The following is a 23330-nucleotide window of genomic DNA, read 5'->3' on the forward strand; positions in this document are numbered from 1 at the left end:
GCGGGGGCGAGTCTCGATCCCGACGACCTTCCCCCCCCCCCATCTCTCCCCTTCCTACTACTGATTACACTACTGTTATGTTAATCTATCAATAAAAGGCAAAAAGCCCCCCAAAAATATCTTTAAAAAAGAAGAGAAAAAAAGATTCTCCTTGAAATACATAAAATTGATTTTGGAAAAAGCACTGTACTTAGGATGCATTTGTGTTTGTGAGAAGATAATGCCGTTTGACATTATTTTAGTTAAGACAACCAGTATTTGTGTTCAGGCGCCAACTACGTTTTAACGACTAGAAAATACTATACTGGCCCGGGCTGGCCTAGCGGTCAGGACACCTAGGCTGCTAATCCAGCGGTTCACGGGTTCAACTCCCGATCCCGATGACCTTTGCTGCGTGTCACTCCCCATCTCTCTCCCTCCATTTCCTGTCAACTTACTGTGTAGTGTGTACTGTCAAATATAGGCGGAAAAAGCCCCCACATTTTTAAATATCATAAGAAAATTATATACTAAAGACAAGGCAAGACCTCATCAGCTATAGCTTTCAGAATCAACCGCAACAAAGAGGTTTGATATAGGCATTCGTGATGTATCTAGATTATTCTTTTAAAAGTATGGCTTGATGGCTGCAGTAGTCAGCTCATGTGGGAAGCAAACTGAGATAAGAGATGTATTAACTTGTGCCAATTTGTAGAAGATATGAGCCAGGTCACTTCAGGCAATTTCAAATAGTTTTGTCTAGAATATCAAAGCAGCAGGAAGGGTATTTCAGATGTTGTATAATATCCTCCAAGTTTTCATGGTTGATCAGAAACATTGTGTCGTACTTGAATTAGTTTGAAGTGAACACACATTAGCCTGGAAACAAGACAAATCTGCCAGTGCAAAAAGAAAAGCCATGATATTAGTCTGGCCATGTCAGGCTTAGCCTCGGAAACCCAGACGTTTTACAGTCTACAGTTGCAATTTGCAAACAAGGCACACACTGGCATTTTTCTTGCCTGTGCGAGGGAGGGACTGCCTTGGTATCTCAGACTCTAAGTTCCAATTTAGAAATGTAATGTCTCTCATAGTAGACGTAACGTAATAGATGTCATAATGAACATGGCAGATGTGTTTTTTCACAGCTTTTCAACATTCTGTGTAGCATCTCTCCATGGGGAAACACACCAGCTAAACCACAAACCTAGATCAGTAGTATAAAATCTTATTACCTTCTGCATTCCTCTTCCCTTCTTATCCTCGACTCTAGTCTAGGTAATGTAAAAAGGCCCAATAACAGTATAAACATCATGTAACACTTCTTAGTCTCCACTCTCCACCCCGAAGGCATGGCTGAGACTATGATGTCTCTCGTTTGTGTGTGTGTGTGTGTGTGTGTGTGTGTGTGTGTGTGTGTGTGTGTGTGTGTGTGTGTGTGTGTGTGTGTGTGTGTGTGTGTGTGTGTGTGTGTGTGTGTGTATGAGCATGCACGTGTGTGTGTGTTTATCTTATTTACCTACAATATCTTGTATTGTAATACAAACACGCATCAATGATTACATTGTTTCACCTGAATTGACCTTCAAGATAGTGAGATTTAGAGTCTGTAGAGAATAGAGATGAGATTGAAAAACCCCAGTAAAGTTAGGGTGAGAAAGATTAAGGTTAGTTATAGGGGGGTATGGTCAGAGTTAGGATTAGGGTTAACTATGCCAGTAAGAATTAAGTTTGACAGCCACAAGGAAAGTACACATAAACATGTATGCTTGCTGTGCTTGTTGTACCTACTCAGGCGTGCATACCACAAGATGGGAACATAGAGATGGCTGCCTGGAAATATCAAGAGGTCATACAGCAGCATGTGAGAAATGTCCACTCTGATTATTAGAAAGCTTCGGAGCCTGGACCATGTCTTTTAATTAGAGCATTCTGTAGTCTAATAATGGTACATGCCACCTACATTTTGATGAGCATGTCTCAGGCTTCACGCGGCGCCATTTGTGACGCGTGAATAGCTTCGCTGGTGCTGTGCGACACATACAGACACGAGCTGCCTGCGGTACAGACATCTCCAGATGACCATACTATACTAATGAGATCCTGCTCTCTGTCCTGGGGCCTTTCCTGACGCTGTTAGGTGGCTGTACTTAAGTACAATTTTGACATATTTGCACTTTACTTGAGTATTTACAATTTCCAATACTAAATACAATACAATACAATACAATACAATACAATACTACATCTACACTACATCTCAGATCCAAATATTATACTTTTACATTTATTTGAAAACTTTACGATGCATTGTGAGCTTGTAGATCGGCTATTTTCACAAGATTTGTATACATTTGAAAACTTGAAATGGGACATTCTGCATAATGACTATTTTTTACTTTTGGTACTTAAGTATATTTTGATACCAATACTTTAGTACTTTTACTCAAGTCAAATTTTAATTCCAGACTTTTACGAGTATTTCTGAATTGCAGTATTGATACTTTCACGTAAACAATTTCAGTACACCTACTTTGATGTACGTCTCGTGCTCTGTGTGCCTTCTTTAATCAGGCCGTTCATTTCCTTCGCTGCTGCTAGATGTGATAAAGAACTATTTCTGGAATTCTCTTCCCTAATCCCTAACCCCATAAAGTAATTTTCTTTTTCATGGCAACTCCAAGAAACCACAAATGTATACGTATGTGATAACGTGAATGTTTGCATGTATTTCTGTAGCTTTCTTGGTGTGTTCCAAGTTCTTCCTTAGCTCTCTACCTTGTGGACGGTGGAAGTGAGCAGGCAGACAAATAAGTGTGCGCCGGTTGGGGTGGGGGTGGGGGGGGTGTAACTTGGTACTAACTAGGTACCAAGGTCATTCTGCACATGACAGTTAGTTTGTGTAGGTGTACTTCACAGGAGTGCTATTGTGTCCAAAGAAAAGCCAGTCCCTGATTATATGATTCCATCTCTCTCTCTACCTCGTCCGTCCGTCCGTCCGTCCGTCCGTCCGTCCGTCCGTCCGTCCGTCTGTCCGTCCATCCGTCTGTCCGTCCGTCCGTCTGTCTGTCTGTTCTCTTTCTCAGTGTTAGAGGTGATTTAAAGGGGGGTCAAATCTCTGCCAGCCGGTAGCAGGTGTCTCCCTTGGCAACAGATGCACTCCCACTTTGCACCATTGCACTGAGCGGGCGTGTTTGTTCCTCCGCTAGCCCCTACTCTCTGTTCTTGTACGGAGACATGAAAGTGCATTATGATTGGAAGGGAACCAGGACGCGTTTCGGTGGGGTAAACCGGACATCCTGATCCACACACTGCCTCTTGAATGTGTGTTTGTTGGCGAGCTGAGATCCACAGGTGACCTCGTCTGACCCAGCAGTCATCCCTTTTGTGTCTGCTGGGGATTATCCGGCTGAGGGGTTAAGTCCTCAGAGAGAGCTCCCTGTTAGGCCTGCAACACACTTGGCGTGCGCTTAATTACTATACCATTCATATATGTTCGTCAAGGCGTATTGCTTCATGTGTGTGTGTGTTTACAGTACATACAGTAAGTACGAACATGCATCCTGTACAGTGTACACACACACACACACACACACACACACACACACACACACACACACACACACACACACACACACACACACAGATACATACATACATACATGTTTGATCGATGACATAGACAGCACTACAAAAGACAAAGTGGTTATACTGACATAAAAATAGCAGCAATGCATTCAATATAATTAACAAATAAAAAAGCCCTATAAATGAATTAATATCCTCATCACCCAGTCTGCAGCACAAACAGTCAATTTCTCCACTCGCCTGGAGAGGTTACAGGAGGTTATAGACCAACTCCCTCTATATTGCAATATATTACGTTTGTGTACTATAACTTATAATGCACAAACTTAAAATATCGCAACTGTCAGCACTACCACAACGATGGAAAACGAATCTAAAAAGTAGTTTGTGGTTTGTGCATGAGCGTGCGTGCGTGCATGCACGTGTCCATGCATATATGATATCATAATGTGTGTGCTGACATTTACAGGTTCCCTAAATTCTTTGTGATGTGCGTAGTGTTGGTTTTGATAGGTGATGTTCCTATTCGTGAATTTCCCTGAAACGTATTCCTTGCATTCAAAAACTGCTAAACTTCTATAATATAATATAATATAATACCAGGCCTCCTGGTGAAGGTGAAAAGGGTGTTATTTCTTCCTCAGCCTAGTGGGAATGTGTGTGCAAGGTGTCACGGCAATAGCATGCTGCATTCAAATAAATGAAACCATTGTGTTGGCTGTTGACTCATACGGGTGGACATGAAATGATATGCTATGAAAATATCTACATTGTAAATTCACATGCTGTATAACTGCCACAGATCTGAAGTCTAAGTTCTGTATTCTGACATTTTAATTACCGTAGAAACTGTGTTTGTTTATGGTGGGAAGTAAACATGATTATGAAAATGATAGCATGCATAGGGAGTACCACTGTGTTATACATGCCGCGCGTCGGCAGTCTCCTCCGTGAGAATGTGGAGATCGGCGCGTGCACGCATCCGCCTGGGTGACGGCAGACTGCTGGCGCTTTGGCATAGGATCAACTTTTTTTTTTTAAGATATGTTTTTGCGGCTTACGCCTTTTATTGGTTTTTTGAAGGGACAGACAGTAGGCTGACAGGAAACGGGAGAGAGATGGGGGAAGACATACAGTAAAGGCCGTGTCGGGCTCGGGAGTCGAACCCGCGGCACACTGCGACTGGATTACCAGTCTGGTGCCCAGACGGTTACGCCACCGCATGTGCCGGCATAGGATCAACTTTGACCAAAAAATGCACAATGACAAATACCACTATCTGGCAGCGGGGGCAGTGTCTTGAGTGTACAGGGTTTGATGAGGACTGGCCATAATGGAGCGTGTATTGGGTTTGATGAGGTCAGATCAACATTGTTGATATTCCCTCAACAGTGTGTTCCTCCTCCAACTCAACAGAACAGGTCAGCGGGGAAAGCGTCCACCATATTTTATACTTTGGCTATATAAAAATTGCAGATATCACGTCACTTTGTGCCATGTTATGAGCTTGTAGATCTGCTATTTTTAAAGAATCTTGAAAAGTCGGCAGCCAAATACATACAGTTTTGGCTGTCCTTGATATGAAAAGGTTTGAGTTATTCAGACAGAAGATTTAGAAGACATTTTTAGAATCGTTTAAGTCACACTGCCTATCACTGACTCTCCCTGTGTTGGCTCCCTGTGTTGACACAGCAAATATTATAGATCCAATTGAACATGCACTGTACAAACAATCTACAATAAGGGAACCATGACTGGCTCAGTGCCTGCCCATAGTTTCAGTCCTTCTGAAGTAATGGTTTATACAGTATGCTGTAAGCACAACTATTTATTCTAACCAATACACATCACCTGGAATCTTTCACCACTTCTGCTTCCCACAGAGTGTGTGTGTGTGTCCTGACACACAAGTGTGGACTTGGCAAAGAGTGTTAATTTAACTCTTGAATGATGTGAATGATGCGTTTAAATTTACACTCGGAAGGACAAATATCCAATGACTCTATTCCTGCCAGGTGTGTTACGCCTGTGGATTTTCATCTGCAAATATGTTTTGGTTGCTAAGCGATAAGGCCAATAATTCCCAGAAGGCAGCATACACTCTCTCAGGCTGCGGTTGCCTGGAACATAGCTGACAATTTTACATAATAGGCTTTGTAGTAGTATTTTGTAATTGTTACACAGAAGGAGAAATCATTTAATCCTGAAGGCACTAGTAGTCTATGTAGTGAATTTCTGTAGGATCTGAATAATACTTATTATGAAGCCATATGTACAAGGCTAGCCAATACTACTGTTCTGTAGTGTAGAATAGATCACAACTGCGTTCTGGCGTACCTCAGCAGATCACAGCAAACTATCTGCATGGAGTGATAGCATTCTGGGTAAAAGAAAGAACATATGTTTACTTTTGTATTTTGAGTGAACCTCCCCTTTATGCAAGGGTATTGTTTCCCATGACTAGGAAACTCATTTCAAGTATCAGATGTCTCAAGACAGATACAATGTAATCACCTGCCTTAACCACTAGAAGCCCAGCATGAATACCTACGTTGGGTGGAGCATTCATCAAAAATAGCCAATATAAGCTCACAACACCTCGCGATGTTGTGAGCTTGTAGATCGGCTATTTTTGGTGAAAAGATTTGGTGTAGACGGGGAAAAAAGACAAAGTCATGGAAAGAAGACATGGTCTCCTCAATGATGATTGATGAACACTTCAATGATATCACCTCAATGATAACATGAACACCTCAATGAAAACATGAACACCTCCATGATAACTCAGATATGTTTTTTACAAAGAAGTGAGGGTTTAAGTTTAAAGGCCAATTAATCGTTGCTACACTTAATGTAACAAATGTATACGTGCATTCAATGTATTATAACCACTGGCAGACACTGCTTAACGAAAATGACAAACTTGTTCGCTTTTATATGTTTATTTATTTATTTATTGCAGGAATGGAAACATCTCCTGTGACGCCTGTGGATAGTATCTCTACTACCAGTGGACCTGACATGTCTAGCAGTTCAACTCCTGTGGACAGTATCTCTACTACCAGTGAACCTGACATGTCTAGCAGTTCAACACCTGTGGATAGTATCTCTGCTACCAGTGAACCTGACATTACAACTCCTGTGGACAGTATCTCTACTACCAGTGGACCTGACATGTCTAGCAGTTCAACACCTGTTGCTATCTCTGCTACCAGTGGACCTGACATGTCTAGCAGTTCAACACCTGTGGATAGTATCTCTGCTACCAGTGAACCTGACATTTCAACTCCTGTGGACAGTATCTCTACTACCAGTGGACCTGACATTACAACTCCTGTGCACAGTATCTCTACTACCAGTGGACCTGACATTACAACTCCTGTGGACAGTATCTCTACTACCAGTGGACCCGACATGTCTAGCAGTTCAACACCTGTTGCTATCTCTGCTACCAGTGAACCTGACACTTCTAGCAGTACAACGCCTGTGGATAGTATCTCTGCTACCAGTGGACCTGACATGTCTAGCAGTTCAACACCTGTTGCTATCTCTGCTACCAGTGAACCTGACACTTCTAGCAGTACAACTCCTGTGGATTGGACCTCCACCACCAGTGGACCTGAAATGTCCACTGTTGAAAGTAATTTAACCACCAGCGGACCTGAAATGTCCACTGTTCAAAGTAATTTCACTACCAGCGGGCCTGAAATGTCCACTGTTGAAAGTAATTTCACCACCAGCGGACCTGAAATGTCCACTGTTGAAAGTAATTTCACTACCAGCGGGCCTGAAATGTCCACTGTTGAAAGTAATTTAACCACCAGTGGACCTGAAATGTCCACTGTTGAAAGTAATTTAACCACCAGCGGACCTGAAATGTCCACTGTTGAAAGTAATTTAACCACCAGCGGGCCTGAAATGTCCACTGTTGAAAGTAATTTAACCACCAGCGGGCCTGAAATGTCCACTGTTGGAAGTAATTTCACTACCAGCGGACCTGAAATGTCCACTGTTGAAAGTAATTCCACCACCAGCGGACCTGAAATGTCCACTGTTGGAAGTAATTTCACTACCAGCGGACCTGAAATGTCCACTGTTGAAAGTAATTTCACCACCAGCGGACCTGAAATGTCCACTGTTGAAAGTAATTTCACTACCAGCGGACCTGAAATGTCCACTGTTGGAAGTAATTTCACCACCAGCGGACCTGAAATGTCCACTGTTGAAAGTAATTTCACCACCAGCGGGCCTGAAATGTCCACTGTTGAAAGTAATTCCACCACCAGCGGACCTGAAATGTCCACTGTTGAAAGTAATTTCACCACCAGCGGGCCTGAAATGTCCACTGTTGGAAGTAATTTCACTACCAGCGGACCTGAAATGTTCACTGTGGAGAGTAACTCCACCACCAGTGAACCTGAAATTTCAAATAATACCACACCCACCCTAAACACTTCTGATCTAGCAACCACAACCACAAAACCAGAGAATGCCACACATACAACCTTTGCTACAGTAATGACAACTCCAGAACACACCAATGCTACCACTAGCGCTTCCACCACCTCCAACGCTTTCCCCCTTGCCTCCACCACCACAGCCAATAGAACAGAGACGACTGCACCCATAGCGGGATCCACATCCTCTCCACGTACCTCCACCTCCAACCCTGCTCCTGCTAGCACCTCAGTCAATAGCACCGTAGTTCCTCCTGGAAATTCCACCACCCATAGTACCTTGCCAGCAACCACCAGAGGTAGGCTTCTGAACAAGATGCTGTCACTGACAGAGAGGAACACCATTAAACATGGGAAGATAGAAGATCTTGTGACATAATATGTACAATACAGTAGCCATACTGGGGGATATCAATGTTGATTGTGTTCTGTGTTTAATGCCTAGACTGATTATTATGTATTTTCTTACTATAGTGACTGATCACACTGCTACTACCTCTACCAATATCATCCCAACAAATCCAACTCCAACCATTCAGCCGACAGTCTCCACCGCAGCACCCCCATCAATCATAGGTATCCATGGGTCCCACATATTGTAAAAGAATGACGAAAGATTTGTGTCGAGTGAACGGATGTATGATGTGTTGTTTTTCCCTCAACAGTGTGTTCCTCCTCCAACTCATGTCCTGTGGAAAGTATCTGTTTTAATGACACTTGTCAGTGTCTGGCTGGTAGCTACCTGTTAAATGGCCGCTGCACACAAGGTACTGTAAGTGTTTACTTTAGACATGTCATGCACTTTAGATGATGATAATGTTAAGGTTGATGATTGTAATGATGCAGATGTTATTCCTGTTTTTCTTCTCAGGTCAAGTGTTCCCAGGCCAGCTACATCTGGAGTCATTGGAGTTTAAAAATGAAATGAGAAACAGGTCTTCAGAGATATTTCGGAACACTGCGGCTGAGATCTCAGGAACGGTACGTTGTACACAAGAAATACCATTTGTACAGTACATGATATACAGTATAGATACTGTGCACACACATACAATACTTATACATATATGTTACAGTACATGACAAAAGGGAAAAAACAGAGGAGTGCTCGTTTTGTTCGAGTTCACCTCCCGCGCTCCCCTGTGGCAGGGCGGGGCACCCCGTCAAAAATAAATAAATGAAAGGAGGTACAGACTCGGGGGGGGGGGGGGACAATGATTTAAGATATGTCCCAAACGGTACATAACTCGCACAGCGCTGAGTCAACTGAAGGTGCCTTTGCAATGCTGGGCACGTCACGTGGCACGTGGCTCAAGTCGGAGAAATCAAGTGCACCTTTTTCAAGCTGACTGGTTTTCCAATAGTACTGTGAAATGGACTCACGCACGGCACGCACGGCACGGCACGGCACGCATGCACACGCACGCACGCACGCGCGCACACACACACACACACACACACACACACACACACACACACACACACACACATATACACGTACACGTACACACACACACTCTCTCTCTCTCTGTGAGTAAACAAAAAAAAATACTTCATTTTATAGCTCAGAGTGGTCCTTCAAAATCAACAGGGATATGTCAGGACTGACGTTTTACAGCTGCTGTAAGCATCTTCCTTTTTTCTGCAATTATTATCATTTTTAAAGTATAATTTAATTGTCTGACTTTGTGCGGTGGTTCTTCATCTTTCAGACCAGGCAGTGTACTAGCAACAGTGAATAATGTGTTTGAAAAGTCCAACTCCAGTGAAACGACGATTGATCAGGCCATTCAAAAAGCCATAAGTGCAAATACCGGAGGTTTGTTAACTGGTGCAACGTTTGAAGGTGCGTATGAATTTAATACTACTGTGTGTGCTGCTATTACCATAGTGGCCCACTTGTGCAGACTTCTTTTATTCTTACATTAAAAGATTATAACGTTGCGCCTGCTGGCCTACTGGTCCAGGTTTCTTCTGTTTTTTTGTTTTTTTTACGTGCTAATGAATAAAACAAACAAACATGCCACATATAGGCACAGGCCTGACAGCGCGTCGCATGTTCTAGTCCCGTTCATGACGACCTTTGCTACATGTCTCTACCATTCTCTCCCTCCCTCTTTCCTGTCCATCTTCACTTGTAACTATGAATAAAGGCAAAAAGCCAAAAACGAATCTTTAAAGAAAAAAAATAATTACCTATTGTGACTGCCCTTAGGGCCCTGTTTTTTAAAGATAATTAATGATGAAAATAAATAATACACATAAATACTTGATTTGAAGCAGTGTACAGGTATTTCTCTCCATCTTTGTTCCATATGTTTGCTCTCAGGGACTGACTTATGTAAACAGACTCCAGAGCCCTGTGATCCCCTAACGACAACATGTTCTGTGAAGGGTGGCCGCGTCATCTGCTCCTGTAAAGACGGCTACTTCTCAAACACACTCTACTCAAACAAGAGCTGCCGAGGTGAGAACTTTTTTACTTTATTTCAAGGACCCTCACAACTCTAAAAGTGTACAAATGGAAACAAGGATCCCTGGTCCATTTGTTTCCATTGCACACTTTGAGACTAACAGAACGGCAAGGGTCCATTTAGAATCCTATGGGTACCTGGACCCCAGTTGGAGAACACACTAGAAAAGGTACTGTACCACTCAGGGAATATTTTCATTGTCACTGATACAATGAAATGAAACAACTGAGAGAGATTAAGCGATAGAGAGATGCAAATACAGCGAGAAAGAGAGAGAGAGAGAGAGAGGCACACACACACACACGCGCGACACACACACACACACACACACACACACACACACACACACACACACACACACACACACACACACACACACACACACACACACACACACACACACACACACACACACACACACACACACACACACACAGAGAGACAGAGAGGTAGAGAGACTCAGACAAGGTCAAGTGCTCCAGACATTTCTCCAGGCGGACCTTTGACCCTTGGTTCATATATCTCTTTAATGTATTCTTTTGCAAAGGGGTCGTTTCCCTGGAAACAAGTGGAACAATTGCAATACTGATCATTAGTGGGTTGGATTGGCTCTGACCTAGAAGAGCGGTTATAGGGAGCTTCTAAAGAAGAAGTCATTTACAGTAGCTGCACACACACATGCAGGCAATACTGTTGTTTTGTTTTTGTTTTTGTTTTTTTAGAAAACAGAACCTACTTCTATGCACTATTTGGTAACAGTCGTGGTTACTCGTACAGCACAGAGCACATAATAATAAGTTCTCATTATTCTTCTGTTCCTGTTGTGTGTAGCGAGGCATATTATACTTCTCCATCTATTGCCTCTGTTCCTACAATACTAACAATAGTTGGAATCTATTTGCACAGATTGTTTTGTTTCAGTATGTCATGATGCTTCCCCATCTGTTTTTTGCAGCTTGTCCTAGCGGTCAGCAGGCAGTGGAAGGCACGTGCCAACCGTGAGTACACCACACATATTAACTATTGTTCGATGTTCGGTTTCTGGAGACTTTCCATGTCAAGCTGATTCTTGTGGCACTTAGAACTACACAGCAGGCCCGGATCACTGGCATGGTGGTCCGGGCACCTGGGCACCTGTAGCCTGGCAGTGTGTCCGGGGTTCGAGTCCCGATCCCGGCGGCCTTTGCTGCATGTCATCTCTCCCAATGTTCTGTCTTTAAAAAATGAGCTAAATCCTTGACCAAGTGTTCAATGAGACCCTTACGTACACTCTAGAGTTACAATTGGACAAATGAATAGATACTGATGATTTTACTGTCTAAATGTCCCTCCCCATGTGTACTGCAGGTTGAACTGCATTGCTCATGTTCAGGATCTATATAGCTGGTGTACATTAAAACATCTGGGGTTGTTGTAAATATATAAGTGAGGTTATAGTGATATACATTCGAAAGAGTTTGATTTGTGCATAAAGTTATCATTTACATGGTGTCTAGTGTTCAATCTGTTCATCCTGAGTTGAGTCTGGCTCAATGACCTCTGTACTAAAGAATAAAAACATGTCTCCTCTGCTATTGTTGTTTATAGTTAGTGGTGGGGTTATTATAGTTATGTTAATATCAGTGATTGTATCACTTTAATTGCCTTTTCCCTGTTTCAGATGCCCATTCGGCTATGCTGGGCTCAACTGCAATGACTGTAAGTTAATTTCTTCACAGGTCCAAACTCTTTTGGGGGGTTTGGACCTAGGGGTTAGGGTTCTTTGAGGGGGTTCTAAATAGACAATAAACCAAATACACCCTCACAGGTCCATTTGGTTCTATTTGTACACTCTGAGCTTTGGGGTTTATTGAACTTAAAAGATTCGAGAACCACTGCTGAAGGGACATTGTAGTAGTAGTAGTAGTAGTAATACTTTATTGATCAAAGGACTGATCCTGTGTCTGTGTCTTTATAGCGGCTCTGCTGGCAGTGGTGGTCATTGCCTGTACCTTGGGTGGAATTCTGCTTCTCCTGTTCTTGGCTCTGTTCCTGTACTGCTGCATGTAAGAGGAACCATTTCAAAACCACTTCGTTATCACATTTTGTATTTCATTAAATATCATTAAATATTTCATAAATCTGCTCCTATAGCATTATAAAACCTGTAAATTCAGTTTCATTGTTCAAGTCTGTATTATGTTATACTGTATATAAGTGAAATAACAACATATCTTTATAAATCAACTCAACTCTGCTGTGTGCAATTCAGCCGGAGGTGCACGGATGATGAAAAAACACTTGACAACAGCCCATACTCAGTGGATGAGTTCAATCATCCCTGGCCGGTCCAGGGCATCACTCCCATCCCACGGGCTACCACTAACCCTAACTGGGACCCGAATCCCTCTATCGAGATGACGGAAGGAGGAAGCACACGTGCCCTGGTGGACAAAAAGAACAATTCCAATGGACTGGTGAGTTACCTTGCATCACTGGACCTACCTAGGAGTCTATAACTCTGACATGTACAAATGGAACCCAATGGACCACGGAGGATGCATTTGGTTTCATTTATACACTTTGTCCATCGATGGGAGTCTCAGAGATTTACAAAGAAAATGTTTCTAAAATGGTTTGTGGCCTACACGGGGTCCTTGAAATGTAAACGCGGAGAACCAGTGCCTTACATGTTTCTCTGTCTTGCTATGGAATACACCACCACAATCTCTGATGGTCCACTAACAACACTGTACAAGGCCTTTATCCTGTGCATTGCCACCCCCACCCAACTGCACACAGATTGCTTCTGCTTTCCAACCCATAACGGCACTATCATCCTCACTGTTATTCTGTCGGACTCAGGCAATAAATGCTTGGACATTAAATCATCACTCAAAAGCATGCGACTCCAGATTATCCATAATGTTTGTTAGCTAAAATGTAGCTCACCCCATAATGCTCCCTGCTTTGCCTGACTCCCCATGTGTTGCTTTAGGGTTTTCACACACCACAAGGATGGAGCAAGGTAAGGCACTGCTTTGCTTTTAGATTCTGGTTGCGACACACTGTTCCCTGTGCTAATAATTCATAGAGGCCTTGCTGAGAATAATGGTGGTGTATGTCTCTTTGGTCTAATGGTAGCCTCTGGGACTTTGTGGATACTGTGTGGATACTGTGGTGGGACTGGAGTTTCTGATGGGTGTAGAAAGCATGCAGTGTGCTTTCAACATAATGAAAAATCTAGCTGTCGCTAAAGAATAGTTATCTTAATAGTATCTTGATCACTGCACATTGGTCACTGATATACATTGCTTGTGTGTATGTGTTGCCAAGCCATGGCTGTGTGTCCACTCTGCTGCTTCTGTGAGGGCTTGACCGTTTGTGGGTGTGTGCGCAATCGCTCGCTCGCGCGCGCGCGCGTGTGTGTGTGTGTGTGTGTGTGTGTGTGTGTGTTTATCTGTGTGCGTGTGGCATGCGCGCATGTGCATGTGCAAGTGTGTGTGTGTGTGAAGTATTTTATTTCTCAAAGAGACTAATATTTTCAATTCCTCTTGTAAAATTTCAGTCAGGGTCATATGATCTGAATCCAGAGGGAATGAAGACCTTCACAGGCAAAAATCCCTCTCGTTACTCCTATTTGGTCCAAGGCCATGAGAACCCCTACTTCGTAGGAGGAGAAGACCAGAAAAACTGAACATCCAGCGACCTGGAATGGGGAGGATTGCAGAAGCTCACTTGAAACTGTCTTTCCATTGTAGATTGGGCGCTTTCTAAAGGAGCAATACAATACAGATCTCGGTATTGGCAGGGATTTTTATTATTACGGTCTGTTTGGTCCGAGTCCAGAGATCAACACTCCTAACAGCCACCAAAGAGACTCCACCACTCATGTCAAGAATAAAGAGATAGTTATTTAATTACATTTTATGCTTTTCTTTTATTTTATTTTATTTTCTTTTCTTTTCTTAACTGATATGACTGATCATTACCACTAGATGTCCCTATTGCACAGCAAAAATATAAGTAGGTTTTTATGAATTATATTATGAGGAATCATTCTGTAGAATTTCACAATGGACATAATATGGCTGTGTGTTTCAGATTGCTATAATTGCACTAAATTGTGTGAAACGTTTACTACATGTTTTGTAATACAATCAAAGGCAAATTGAGAGGGAGAATATGGGCTGTTTTGGGCTAAAATGAGATACTTAGGCCTATTGGGTGATTATGTTCTATTTAAATACATTTTGAATGGCTAAAGGGGCTGGCTCCCTGGTTATGGGTGTTTTCTTTTTTTTAAGGATCTGTTACTAGTGTGCATAAACTTCCCTGTTGAAGGTGCTACACTCGCAAAATGTGCCTGTTTTGATGGAATAGGGAACATTATGAAAAACCCTTGATAAAGCCTGTCTCATGGATGTGCCAATAGACAGTGCACTATTTTATAAACTTGTATAAACCTTTGTAAATAAATCGCCAGAGAATGCATTTGTGTGCAATGCAATTGAAATAAATTTTAATTTAAACACTACCCAGCTAACATGTCCATCTGGGCCCCACTTGGGTTTTGACATGGGCTATGGGCATGGGTTCCGAGTGGGCCGTGCACCCAGTTTTCACAAAGGGCCCACCCGTGTTAGCCCATATGGGCTTTTGCGGGTTTCTAAGTGGGTCTTAGGTGGTATCCAAATGGGCCATTTTATTTCAGAACCATGTGTGCGCCACCTGTGTTTGCCTATATGGGTTTGAACTGGGATCTGATTGGGCCTTAAGTGGGTACCAGCTGGGCGAATTATATGTGACCCATGTAGGCCACACTTGTGCCTCATTGTCTTCCGTCCTGTTTCTGTTTTCCCCTGCTGTCGATTGTTCATTCCTACAGATAGGATGCAGTGTTTCCAGTTTTCTGTAGTAGTTTCTTCAAGTGTTCAAACTTTATGACTGGATAGCACTTGATCTGTAGAGTCCTACATTACTATCTCCTACGATCAAGGGTTAGGGTTAGGGTACTGTAGCATGCCGTTTTTTCATCATTTTTGAGGATTCGAAAAAAATGACGAAAATCACTCCGACACCATGGACTATAACCCATGGTCAGGAAGTGATTTTGTCTTTTTTTCAAATCCTCGTTTTTCATCGTTTTTGACCATGGATTATAGCCGGGTTAGGGTTAGGGTACACTAGCATGCCGTTTTTCATCATTTTTGAGGATTTGAAAAAAAGACGAAAATCACTCCGAGACCATGGACTATAGCCCATGGCCTGTAAAAACGGGGATTTGTAAAAAAGACAAAATCACTTCATCATTTTTACCAGCTGGGCGAATTATATGTGACCCATGTAGGCCACACTTACCAGCTGGGCGAATTATATGTGACCCATGTAGGCCACACTTGTGCCTCATTGTCTTCCGTCCTGTTTCTGTTTTCCCCTGCTGTCGATTGTTCATTCCTACAGATAGGATGCAGTGTTTCCAGTTTTCTGTAGTAGTTTCTTCAAGTGTTCAAACTTTATGACTGGATAGCACTTGATCTGTAGAGTCCTACATTACTATCTCCTACGATCAAGGGTTAGGGTTAGGGTACTGTAGCATGCCGTTTTTTCATCATTTTTGAGGATTCGAAAAAAATGACGAAAATCACTCCGACACCATGGACTATAACCCATGGTCAGGAAGTGATTTTGTCTTTTTTTCAAATCCTCGTTTTTCATCGTTTTTGACCATGGATTATAGCCGGGTTAGGGTTAGGGTACACTAGCATGCCGTTTTTCATCATTTTTGAGGATTTGAAAAAAAGACGAAAATCACTCCGAGACCATGGACTATAGCCCATGGCCTGTAAAAACGGGGATTTGTAAAAAAGACAAAATCACTTCATCATTTTTGACCATGGATTATAGCCGGGTTAGGGTTAGGGTTGGGGTTAGGTTCCACGGGCTAATAAAGTGTAAATTCGGGGATCCTTGACAAGAAAGGGTTTGGGAACCACTGTTGTAGAGGGTATATAGAATAGATGGATGTTGATAGTATTAGTTAGTGACTTTGACAGTGTACAAATGGAACCGGATTTCAGCAGGTCAAATGAGGTACAGAAAACCGTATGACTCCCAGGCTGATCTCACTGGGGGAAAACTGTATGAGTTTATTTGTTTAAGAACTAACAATCAATTGAAAAATATATTCTGGATGTGACTCTTACAAGCCGAAGAAGCGAAAAAGCGCAGTTGGTAGAGCATTAGACTGAAGATCTGAAGGTCCCTGGTTCAATCCCGGCTTTCAGGAGTTGAAATGAGGTACAGAAAACCCTATGACTCTTAGGCTGATCTCCCTGGGTGAAAAACATTATGAGTTTTTTTTGTTTAAGAAGTAACAAGTAACAGTCAATGTAAAAATAAATGCTGGATTTGACACTTGCAAGCCGAAATGGCTCAGTTGGGAGAGCGTTTGACTGATAGACCTGAAGGTCCCTGGTTCAATCCCGGCTTTCGCCAGTTGAAATGAGGTACAGCAAACCCTATGACTCTTAGGCTGATCTCCCTGGGTGAAAAACTTTATGAGTTTTTTTGTTTAAGAAGTAACAAGTAACAGTCAATGTAAAAAATAAATGCTGGATTTGACACTTGCAAGCCGAAATAGCTCAGTTGGGAGAGCGTTAGACTGAAGATCTAAAGGTCCAGAAGGACAACTTTAAAGCAGCCCAGAAATTCAACATGTTTGTAGAAGTGTAGAAGTAGAAGTGTAGAAGTGTGCCGGTTCAAACCGGCAAAGACTCCAACTTTGCTTATACATTAGAGACAGGTAGGCCTACAAAGGTACAACCTTGCAAAGATGCAAAATGAAAAAAGAATAACTAAAGGCCCTGCTCTTTGTAATACACATACAAACTTGGAAAAACATCCTTGATGTAAGAGTGAGCTAAATATTGTATAAATGTCCGTACTAGTAGGCCTACTTGTGTGCAACAAGCAAGTAGGCACTCGATAGGGTGCAGTTCTAGTTTATTTTGCCATAACACCCACATTTTACTGTGTGGAAACACCGGGGGGGAAATACCCCCCCCCCGGCCCCGGCCCCACTGTACTGCATCCCAGTAGACCCAGGGTAACAGAGTACATCGATGAGTATTGGCTTCAGTGCTTGGTTACAGCTTGGTCCCCCAGGCTGGCCTTGAACCTGCTTTGGCCATGTACCTTGGTACACAGTCGCATTGGTAGCCACGCTAGAACTCGATCACCTAGAGCACCTCCACCAATTACACTTGTTTCTTTAGGGCTTTTATGTCGAAAGTGTGCATTGTTTTTTAACCTAAAGAACCTCTATATTCTGAAAGGTGGGTTAAGTCAGACATTCTCAACTGCATCAAGTTCGAACCTGCTGAAGATTTAAAGGTCGGTCCCTGTTTCAATCCTGGATTTAGGCAGTTCAAATGAGGTACAGAAAACCCTTCGACTCTTTGGCTGATCTCACGGAGTGAAAAACTTTATGAGTTTACAGAAGAACAAAAGAAACAAAAAATAAGTGTGAATTGTCTGGAGCCAGTGGCTCAGTGTGTTAGAATGCTGCCACATGATCGGGAGATGGTGGGTTCAAAGCCCACTCAGGTACAAAAAAATAAAGGGGCCAATCCCACCCCATTCTTTACTGACACTTTGCATTCCACACTAACATCAACTAGCACAGAAAAGCTGTGTTGTAGTAACCAGCAGTTAGCTCAGTGTGATGAGTAGCTGTACTTGTGATCCACAGGTCCAGGGTTCGAATCCCACATTAGTCAAGTGCCTCTGTGACACTTTGCTATATTTCTAAAACTATGACATGAAATATATGAAATATAGTGCTTTCTGAGTAGTTTCTGAGTTATTTAGTTAGCCTCGATTCTCATCATTTTGGACCATGCTGGAAGTTTTTACTTTGAAATGTTTTGTAGTTTATAGCCGATCGTTTTCTAAAATTTTTGAAAAATTGCGGAAATTGCGGAATTTTGAATTTTGAGATTTTTTGAAAAATTGCGAAATTGCGGAAATTGCGGAAAAAATAATGGGTTATAGCCCATGTTTTTTGAAATTTTGAAAAAAAAAGTTAGCCTCGTTTCTCATCATTTTGGACCATGGGCTATAGCCCATATCGTACGGCATACTATAGCACGCCGTTTTTCATCATTTCGGAGGATTTGAAAAAAATGAAAAAATAAAAAAACGATGGGTTATAGCCCATGTTTTTTGAAATTTTGAAAAAAAGAAGTTAGCCTCGTTTCTCATCATTTTGGACCATGGGCTATAGCCCATATCGTACGGCATACTATAGCACGCCATTTTTCATCATTTTGGAGGATTTGAAAAAAATGAAAAAATAAAATAACGATGGGTTATAGCCCATGTTTTTTGAAATTTTGAAAAAAAAAAACTTATCCTCGTTTCTCATCATTTTGGACCATGGGCTATAGCCCATATCGTTCTAGTCAGGGTTCTAGTCTCATGAAGAACATTTTCACTGTCCATCTAAATTCTAAAAGGCTGGTTAAATGAGACATGGGCTATAACCCATCGTTTTTTTTCATATTTTCATTATTTTCAAATCCTCAAAAACGATGAAAAGCGGCGTGCTATAGTATGCCGTACGATATGGGCTATAGCCCATGGTCCAAAATGATGAGAAAGGATAACTCAAATTGTCGTAGTGGTTAAGATGTTGGCTTTCCACGTGGGAGACCAGGGTTCGATTCCCGGCTGTTACACTATCATACAAAAGAAGACCTCAACAGCGCTAAGAAAGATCTGATTAATATGATGCTGTGTTATTTAAACTTTACTAACTGAAGGCTAACAAAAGATCACTTCAAAATTACCAGGAGACTTTGCCTGAGAGTGTCTGACTGATGGTGCAGTGGTCTAATCATCAGGGTTTCAGTACAGACATTCCATGTTCAAGGCCTGTTCCTCCTACAGCTCAATTGCAGTAATTTGAACTTTTCAAGAATAGAATAAAAAATAAAAACTCAAAAGCACCCGGAGACATCTGCTGAATGCCCAAAGGTGCCGTGGCGTAATGGTGTGGAGCGCTTGGCCCGATGCCTCTGCTACAGTCAGTTGGCCGGTTCAAGTCCCATGTCATGACATCAAGGTGCTGGAGGACCATCGGGAGTTCCTCCTACAGCTCAATGCTGCAGTAATTTGAACTTTTCAAGGCTAGAATAAAAACTCAAAAGCACCCGGAGACATCTGCTGAATGCCCAAAGGTGCCGTGGCGTAATGGTGTGGAGCGCTTGGCCCGATGCCTCTGCTACAGTCAGTTGGCCGGTTCAAGTCCCATGTCATGACATCAAGGTGCTGGAGGACCATCGGGAGTTCCTCCTACAGCTCAATGCTGCAGTAATTTGAACTTTTCAAGGCTAGAATAAAAAATAAAAACTCAAAAGCACCCGGAGACATCTGCTGAATGCCCAAAGGTGCCGTGGTGTAATGGTGTGGAGCGCTTGGCCCGTTGCCTCTGCTACAGTCAGTTGGCCGGTTCAAGTCCCATGTCATGACATCAAGGTGCTGGAGGACCATCGGGAGACGGTGCTCTCTCCCCCTGTTTCCTGAGATGTATCGGTTGGGGCTTATATCGGAAAGAACCCTGTCCAGCTAATCTTTTACCATGAAAATGTCCAATTTAACATACTCTTACCACCTCTCAGTGTGCCATTTTCCAACTGGCCTGGAAGCCAGACATAAAAGAGGGACTTTCCAACCAAGTTTTGGGACACCTCAATTTCCCAAATTTGCAATTTCCGCAATTTCCAATTTCCGCAAATTTGCAATTTCCGCAATTTGCAATTTCCTCAATTTCCGCAATTTCCAATTTCCCAAATTTGCAATTTCCGCAATTTGCAATTTCCGCAATTTTCAATTTCCAATTTCCGCAATTTGCAATTTCCGCAATTTCCGCAATTTTCAATTTCCGCAATTTGCAATTTTCAATTTCCGCAATTTGCAATTTCCTCAATTTCCTCAATTTCCCAAATTTGCAATTTCCGCAATTTGCAGTTTTTCATTGTGAAATTCATATAGTCACAGACTATTCTGTCAGATGATGGGCCAAAATGCATTGCTATTTCTTTTTAAAAGTTTGACCTAATTCTTATCTGTAAAACTTTAGGTGGACAGGGTTCTTTCAAACATAACCCCCAAATGCTACTTTTCAGGAAACAGGGGGAGAGAGCACCGTCTCCCGATGGTCCTCCAGCACCTTGATGTCATGACATGGGACTTGAACCGGCCAACTGACTGTAGCAGAGGCAACGGGCCAAGCGCTCCACACCATTACGCCACGGCACCTTTGGGCATTCAGCAGATGTCTCCGGGTGCTTTTGAGTTTTTATTTTGTATTCTAGCCTTGAAAAGTTCAAATTAATGCAGCATTGAGCTGTAGGAGGAACTCCCGATGGTCCTCCAGCACCTTGATGTCATGACATGGGACTTGAACCGGCCAACTGACTGTAGCAGAGGCATCGGGCCAAGCGCTCCACAACATTACGCCACGGCACCTTTGGGCATTCAGCAGATGTCTCCGGGTGCTTTTGAGTTTTTATTTTTTATTCTAGCCTTGAAAAGTTCAAATTACTGCAGCATTGAGCTGTAGGAGGAACAGGCCTTGAACATGGAATGTCTGTACTGAAACCCTGATGATTAGACCACTGCACCATCAGTCAGACACTCTCAGGCAAAGTCTCCTGGTAATTTTGAAGTGATCTTTTGTTCGTTAGCCTTCAGTTAGTAAAGTTTAAATAACACAGCATCATATTAATCAGATCTTTCTTAGCGCTGTTGAGGTCTTCTTTTGTATGATAGTGTAACAGCCGGGAATCGAACCCTGGTCTCCCACGTGGAAAGCCAACATCTTAACCACTACGACAATTTGAGTTATCCTCGTTTCTCATCATTTTGGACCATGGGCTATAGCCCATATCGTACGGCATACTATAGCACGCCGCTTTTCATCGTTTTTGAGGATTTGAAAATAATGAAAATATGAAAAAAACGATGGGTTATAGCCCATGTCTCATTTAACCAGCCTTTTAGAATTTAGATGGACAGTGAAAATGTTCTTCAGGAGACTAGAACCCTGACTAGAACGATATGGGCTATAGCCCATGGTCCAAAATGATGAGAAACGAGGCTAACTTTTTTTTTCAAAATTTCAAAAAACATGGGCTATAACCCATCGTTTTTTCATTTTTTTCAAATCCTCCAAAATGATGAAAAACGGCGTGCTATAGTATGCCGTACGATATGGGCTATAGCCCATGGTCCAAAATGATGAGAAACGAGGCTAACTTTTTTTTTCAAAATTTCAAAAAACATGGGCTATAACCCATCGTTTTTTTATTTTTTCATTTTTTTCAAATCCTCCAAAATGATGAAAAACGGCGTGCTATAGTATGCCGTACGATATGGGCTATAGCCCATGGTCCAAAATGATGAGAAACGAGGCTAACTTTTTTTTTCAAAATTTCAAAAAACATGGGCTATAACCCATCGTTTTTTTATTTTTTCATTTTTTTCAAATCCTCCAAAATGATGAAAAACGGCGTGCTATAGTATGCCGTACGATATGGGCTATAGCCCATGGTCCAAAATGATGAGAAACGAGGCTAACTTTTTTTTTCAAAATTTCAAAAAACATGGGCTATAACCCATCGTTTTTTTATTTTTTCATTTTTTTCAAATCCTCCAAAATGATGAAAAACGGCGTGCTATAGTATGCCGTACGATATGGGCTATAGCCCATGGTCCAAAATGATGAGAAACGAGGCTAACTTTTTTTTTCAAAATTAAAAAAAACATGGGCTATAACCCATCGTTTTTTTATTTTTTCATTTTTTTCAAATCCTCCAAAATGATGAAAAACGGCGTGCTATAGTATGCCGTACGATATGGGCTATAGCCCATGGTCCAAAATGATGAGAAACAAGGCTAACTTTTTTTTTCAAAATTTAAAAAAACATGGGCTATAACCCATCGTTTTTTTATTTTTTCATTTTTTTCAAATCCTCCAAAATGATGAAAAACGGCGTGCTATAGTATGCCGTACGATATGGGCTATAGCCCATGGTCCAAAATGATGAGAAACGAGGCTAACTTTTTTTTTCAAAATTTCAAAAAACATGGGCTATAACCCATCGTTTTTTTATTTTTTCATTTTTTTCAAATCCTCCAAAATGATGAAAAATGGCGTGCTATAGTATGCCGTACGATATGGGCTATAGCCCATGGTCCAAAATGATGAGAAACGAGGCTAACTTTTTTTTTCAAAATTTCAAAAAACATGGGCTATAACCCATCGTTTTTTTATTTTTTCATTTTTTTCAAATACTCCAAAATGATGAAAAACGGCGTGCTATAGTATGCCGTACGATATGGGCTATAGCCCATGGTCCAAAATGATGAGAAACGAGGCTAACTTTTTTTTTCAAAATTTCAAAAAACATGGGCTATAACCCATCGTTTTTTTATTTTTTTATTTTTTTCAAATCCTCCAAAATGATGAAAAACGGCGTGCTATAGTATGCCGTACGATATGGGCTATAGCCCATGGTCCAAAATGATGAGAAACGAGGCTAACTTTTTTTTTCAAAATTTCAAAAAACATGGGCTATAACCCATCGTTTTTTAATTTTTTCATTTTTTTCAAATCCTCCAAAATGATGAAAAACGGCGTGCTATAGTATGCCGTACGATATGGGCTATAGCCCATGGTCCAAAATGATGAGAAACGAGGCTAACTTTTTTTTTCAAAATTTCAAAAAACATGGGCTATAACCCATCGTTTTTTCATTTTTTTCATTTTTTTCAAATCCTCCAAAAT

General features: G+C 41.8%; 2 protein-coding genes across 3 annotated transcripts; both read left to right on the top strand.

Moving 5' to 3' along the window:
- Positions 1-1793: 1793 nt before the first annotated feature.
- LOC308323397 (uncharacterized protein) lies at positions 1794-7736 on the top strand (the record flags this gene model as incomplete). Its single annotated transcript, XM_080775125.1, has 3 exons — positions 1794-1843; positions 6530-7620; positions 7728-7736. The coding sequence occupies exons 2-3, from the start codon at positions 6532-6534 to the stop codon at positions 7734-7736; spliced, it is 1098 nt and encodes a 365-aa protein (XP_080631251.1). The 5' UTR covers positions 1794-1843; positions 6530-6531.
- Positions 7722-15005, top strand: LOC308324011 (protein HEG homolog 1-like). 2 transcript variants are annotated; one of them, XM_080775906.1, is made up of 13 exons: positions 7722-8323; positions 8499-8600; positions 8690-8791; positions 8896-9005; positions 9589-9647; positions 9737-9870; positions 10354-10491; positions 11454-11496; positions 12159-12196; positions 12456-12543; positions 12750-12954; positions 13476-13505; positions 14046-15005. In XM_080775906.1, exons 1-13 carry the CDS (start codon positions 7738-7740, stop codon positions 14172-14174), a joined length of 1764 nt encoding a protein of 587 aa, XP_080632032.1. In that variant the 5' UTR covers positions 7722-7737; the 3' UTR covers positions 14175-15005. The 2 variants fall into 2 exon arrangements, with proteins under 2 accessions (XP_080632032.1, XP_080632033.1); XM_080775907.1 differs by lacking the exon at positions 13476-13505.
- The last annotated feature ends 8325 nt before the right edge of the window (positions 15006-23330 follow it).

Source organism: Protomyctophum bolini (genome assembly GCF_963924005.1).
Source record: "Protomyctophum bolini genome assembly, chromosome: 11".
NCBI classification, from domain to species: Eukaryota; Metazoa; Chordata; class Actinopteri; order Myctophiformes; family Myctophidae; genus Protomyctophum; species Protomyctophum bolini.

What these genes read in the sequence shown, in the direction of transcription:
- LOC308324011 (XM_080775906.1), top strand. Translation starts at nt 7,738, where the DNA reads ATGTCCACTGTTGGAAGTAATTTCACCACCAGCGGACCTGAAATGTCC. An exon ending in AAATGGCCGCTGCACACAAG is followed by an intron (nt 8,792 to 8,895) that starts GTACTGTAAGTG and finishes TTTTCTTCTCAG; the next exon opens with GTCAAGTGTTCCCAGGCCAG. An exon ending in CTCAAACAAGAGCTGCCGAG is followed by an intron (nt 10,492 to 11,453) that starts GTGAGAACTTTT and finishes TGTTTTTTGCAG; the next exon opens with CTTGTCCTAGCGGTCAGCAG.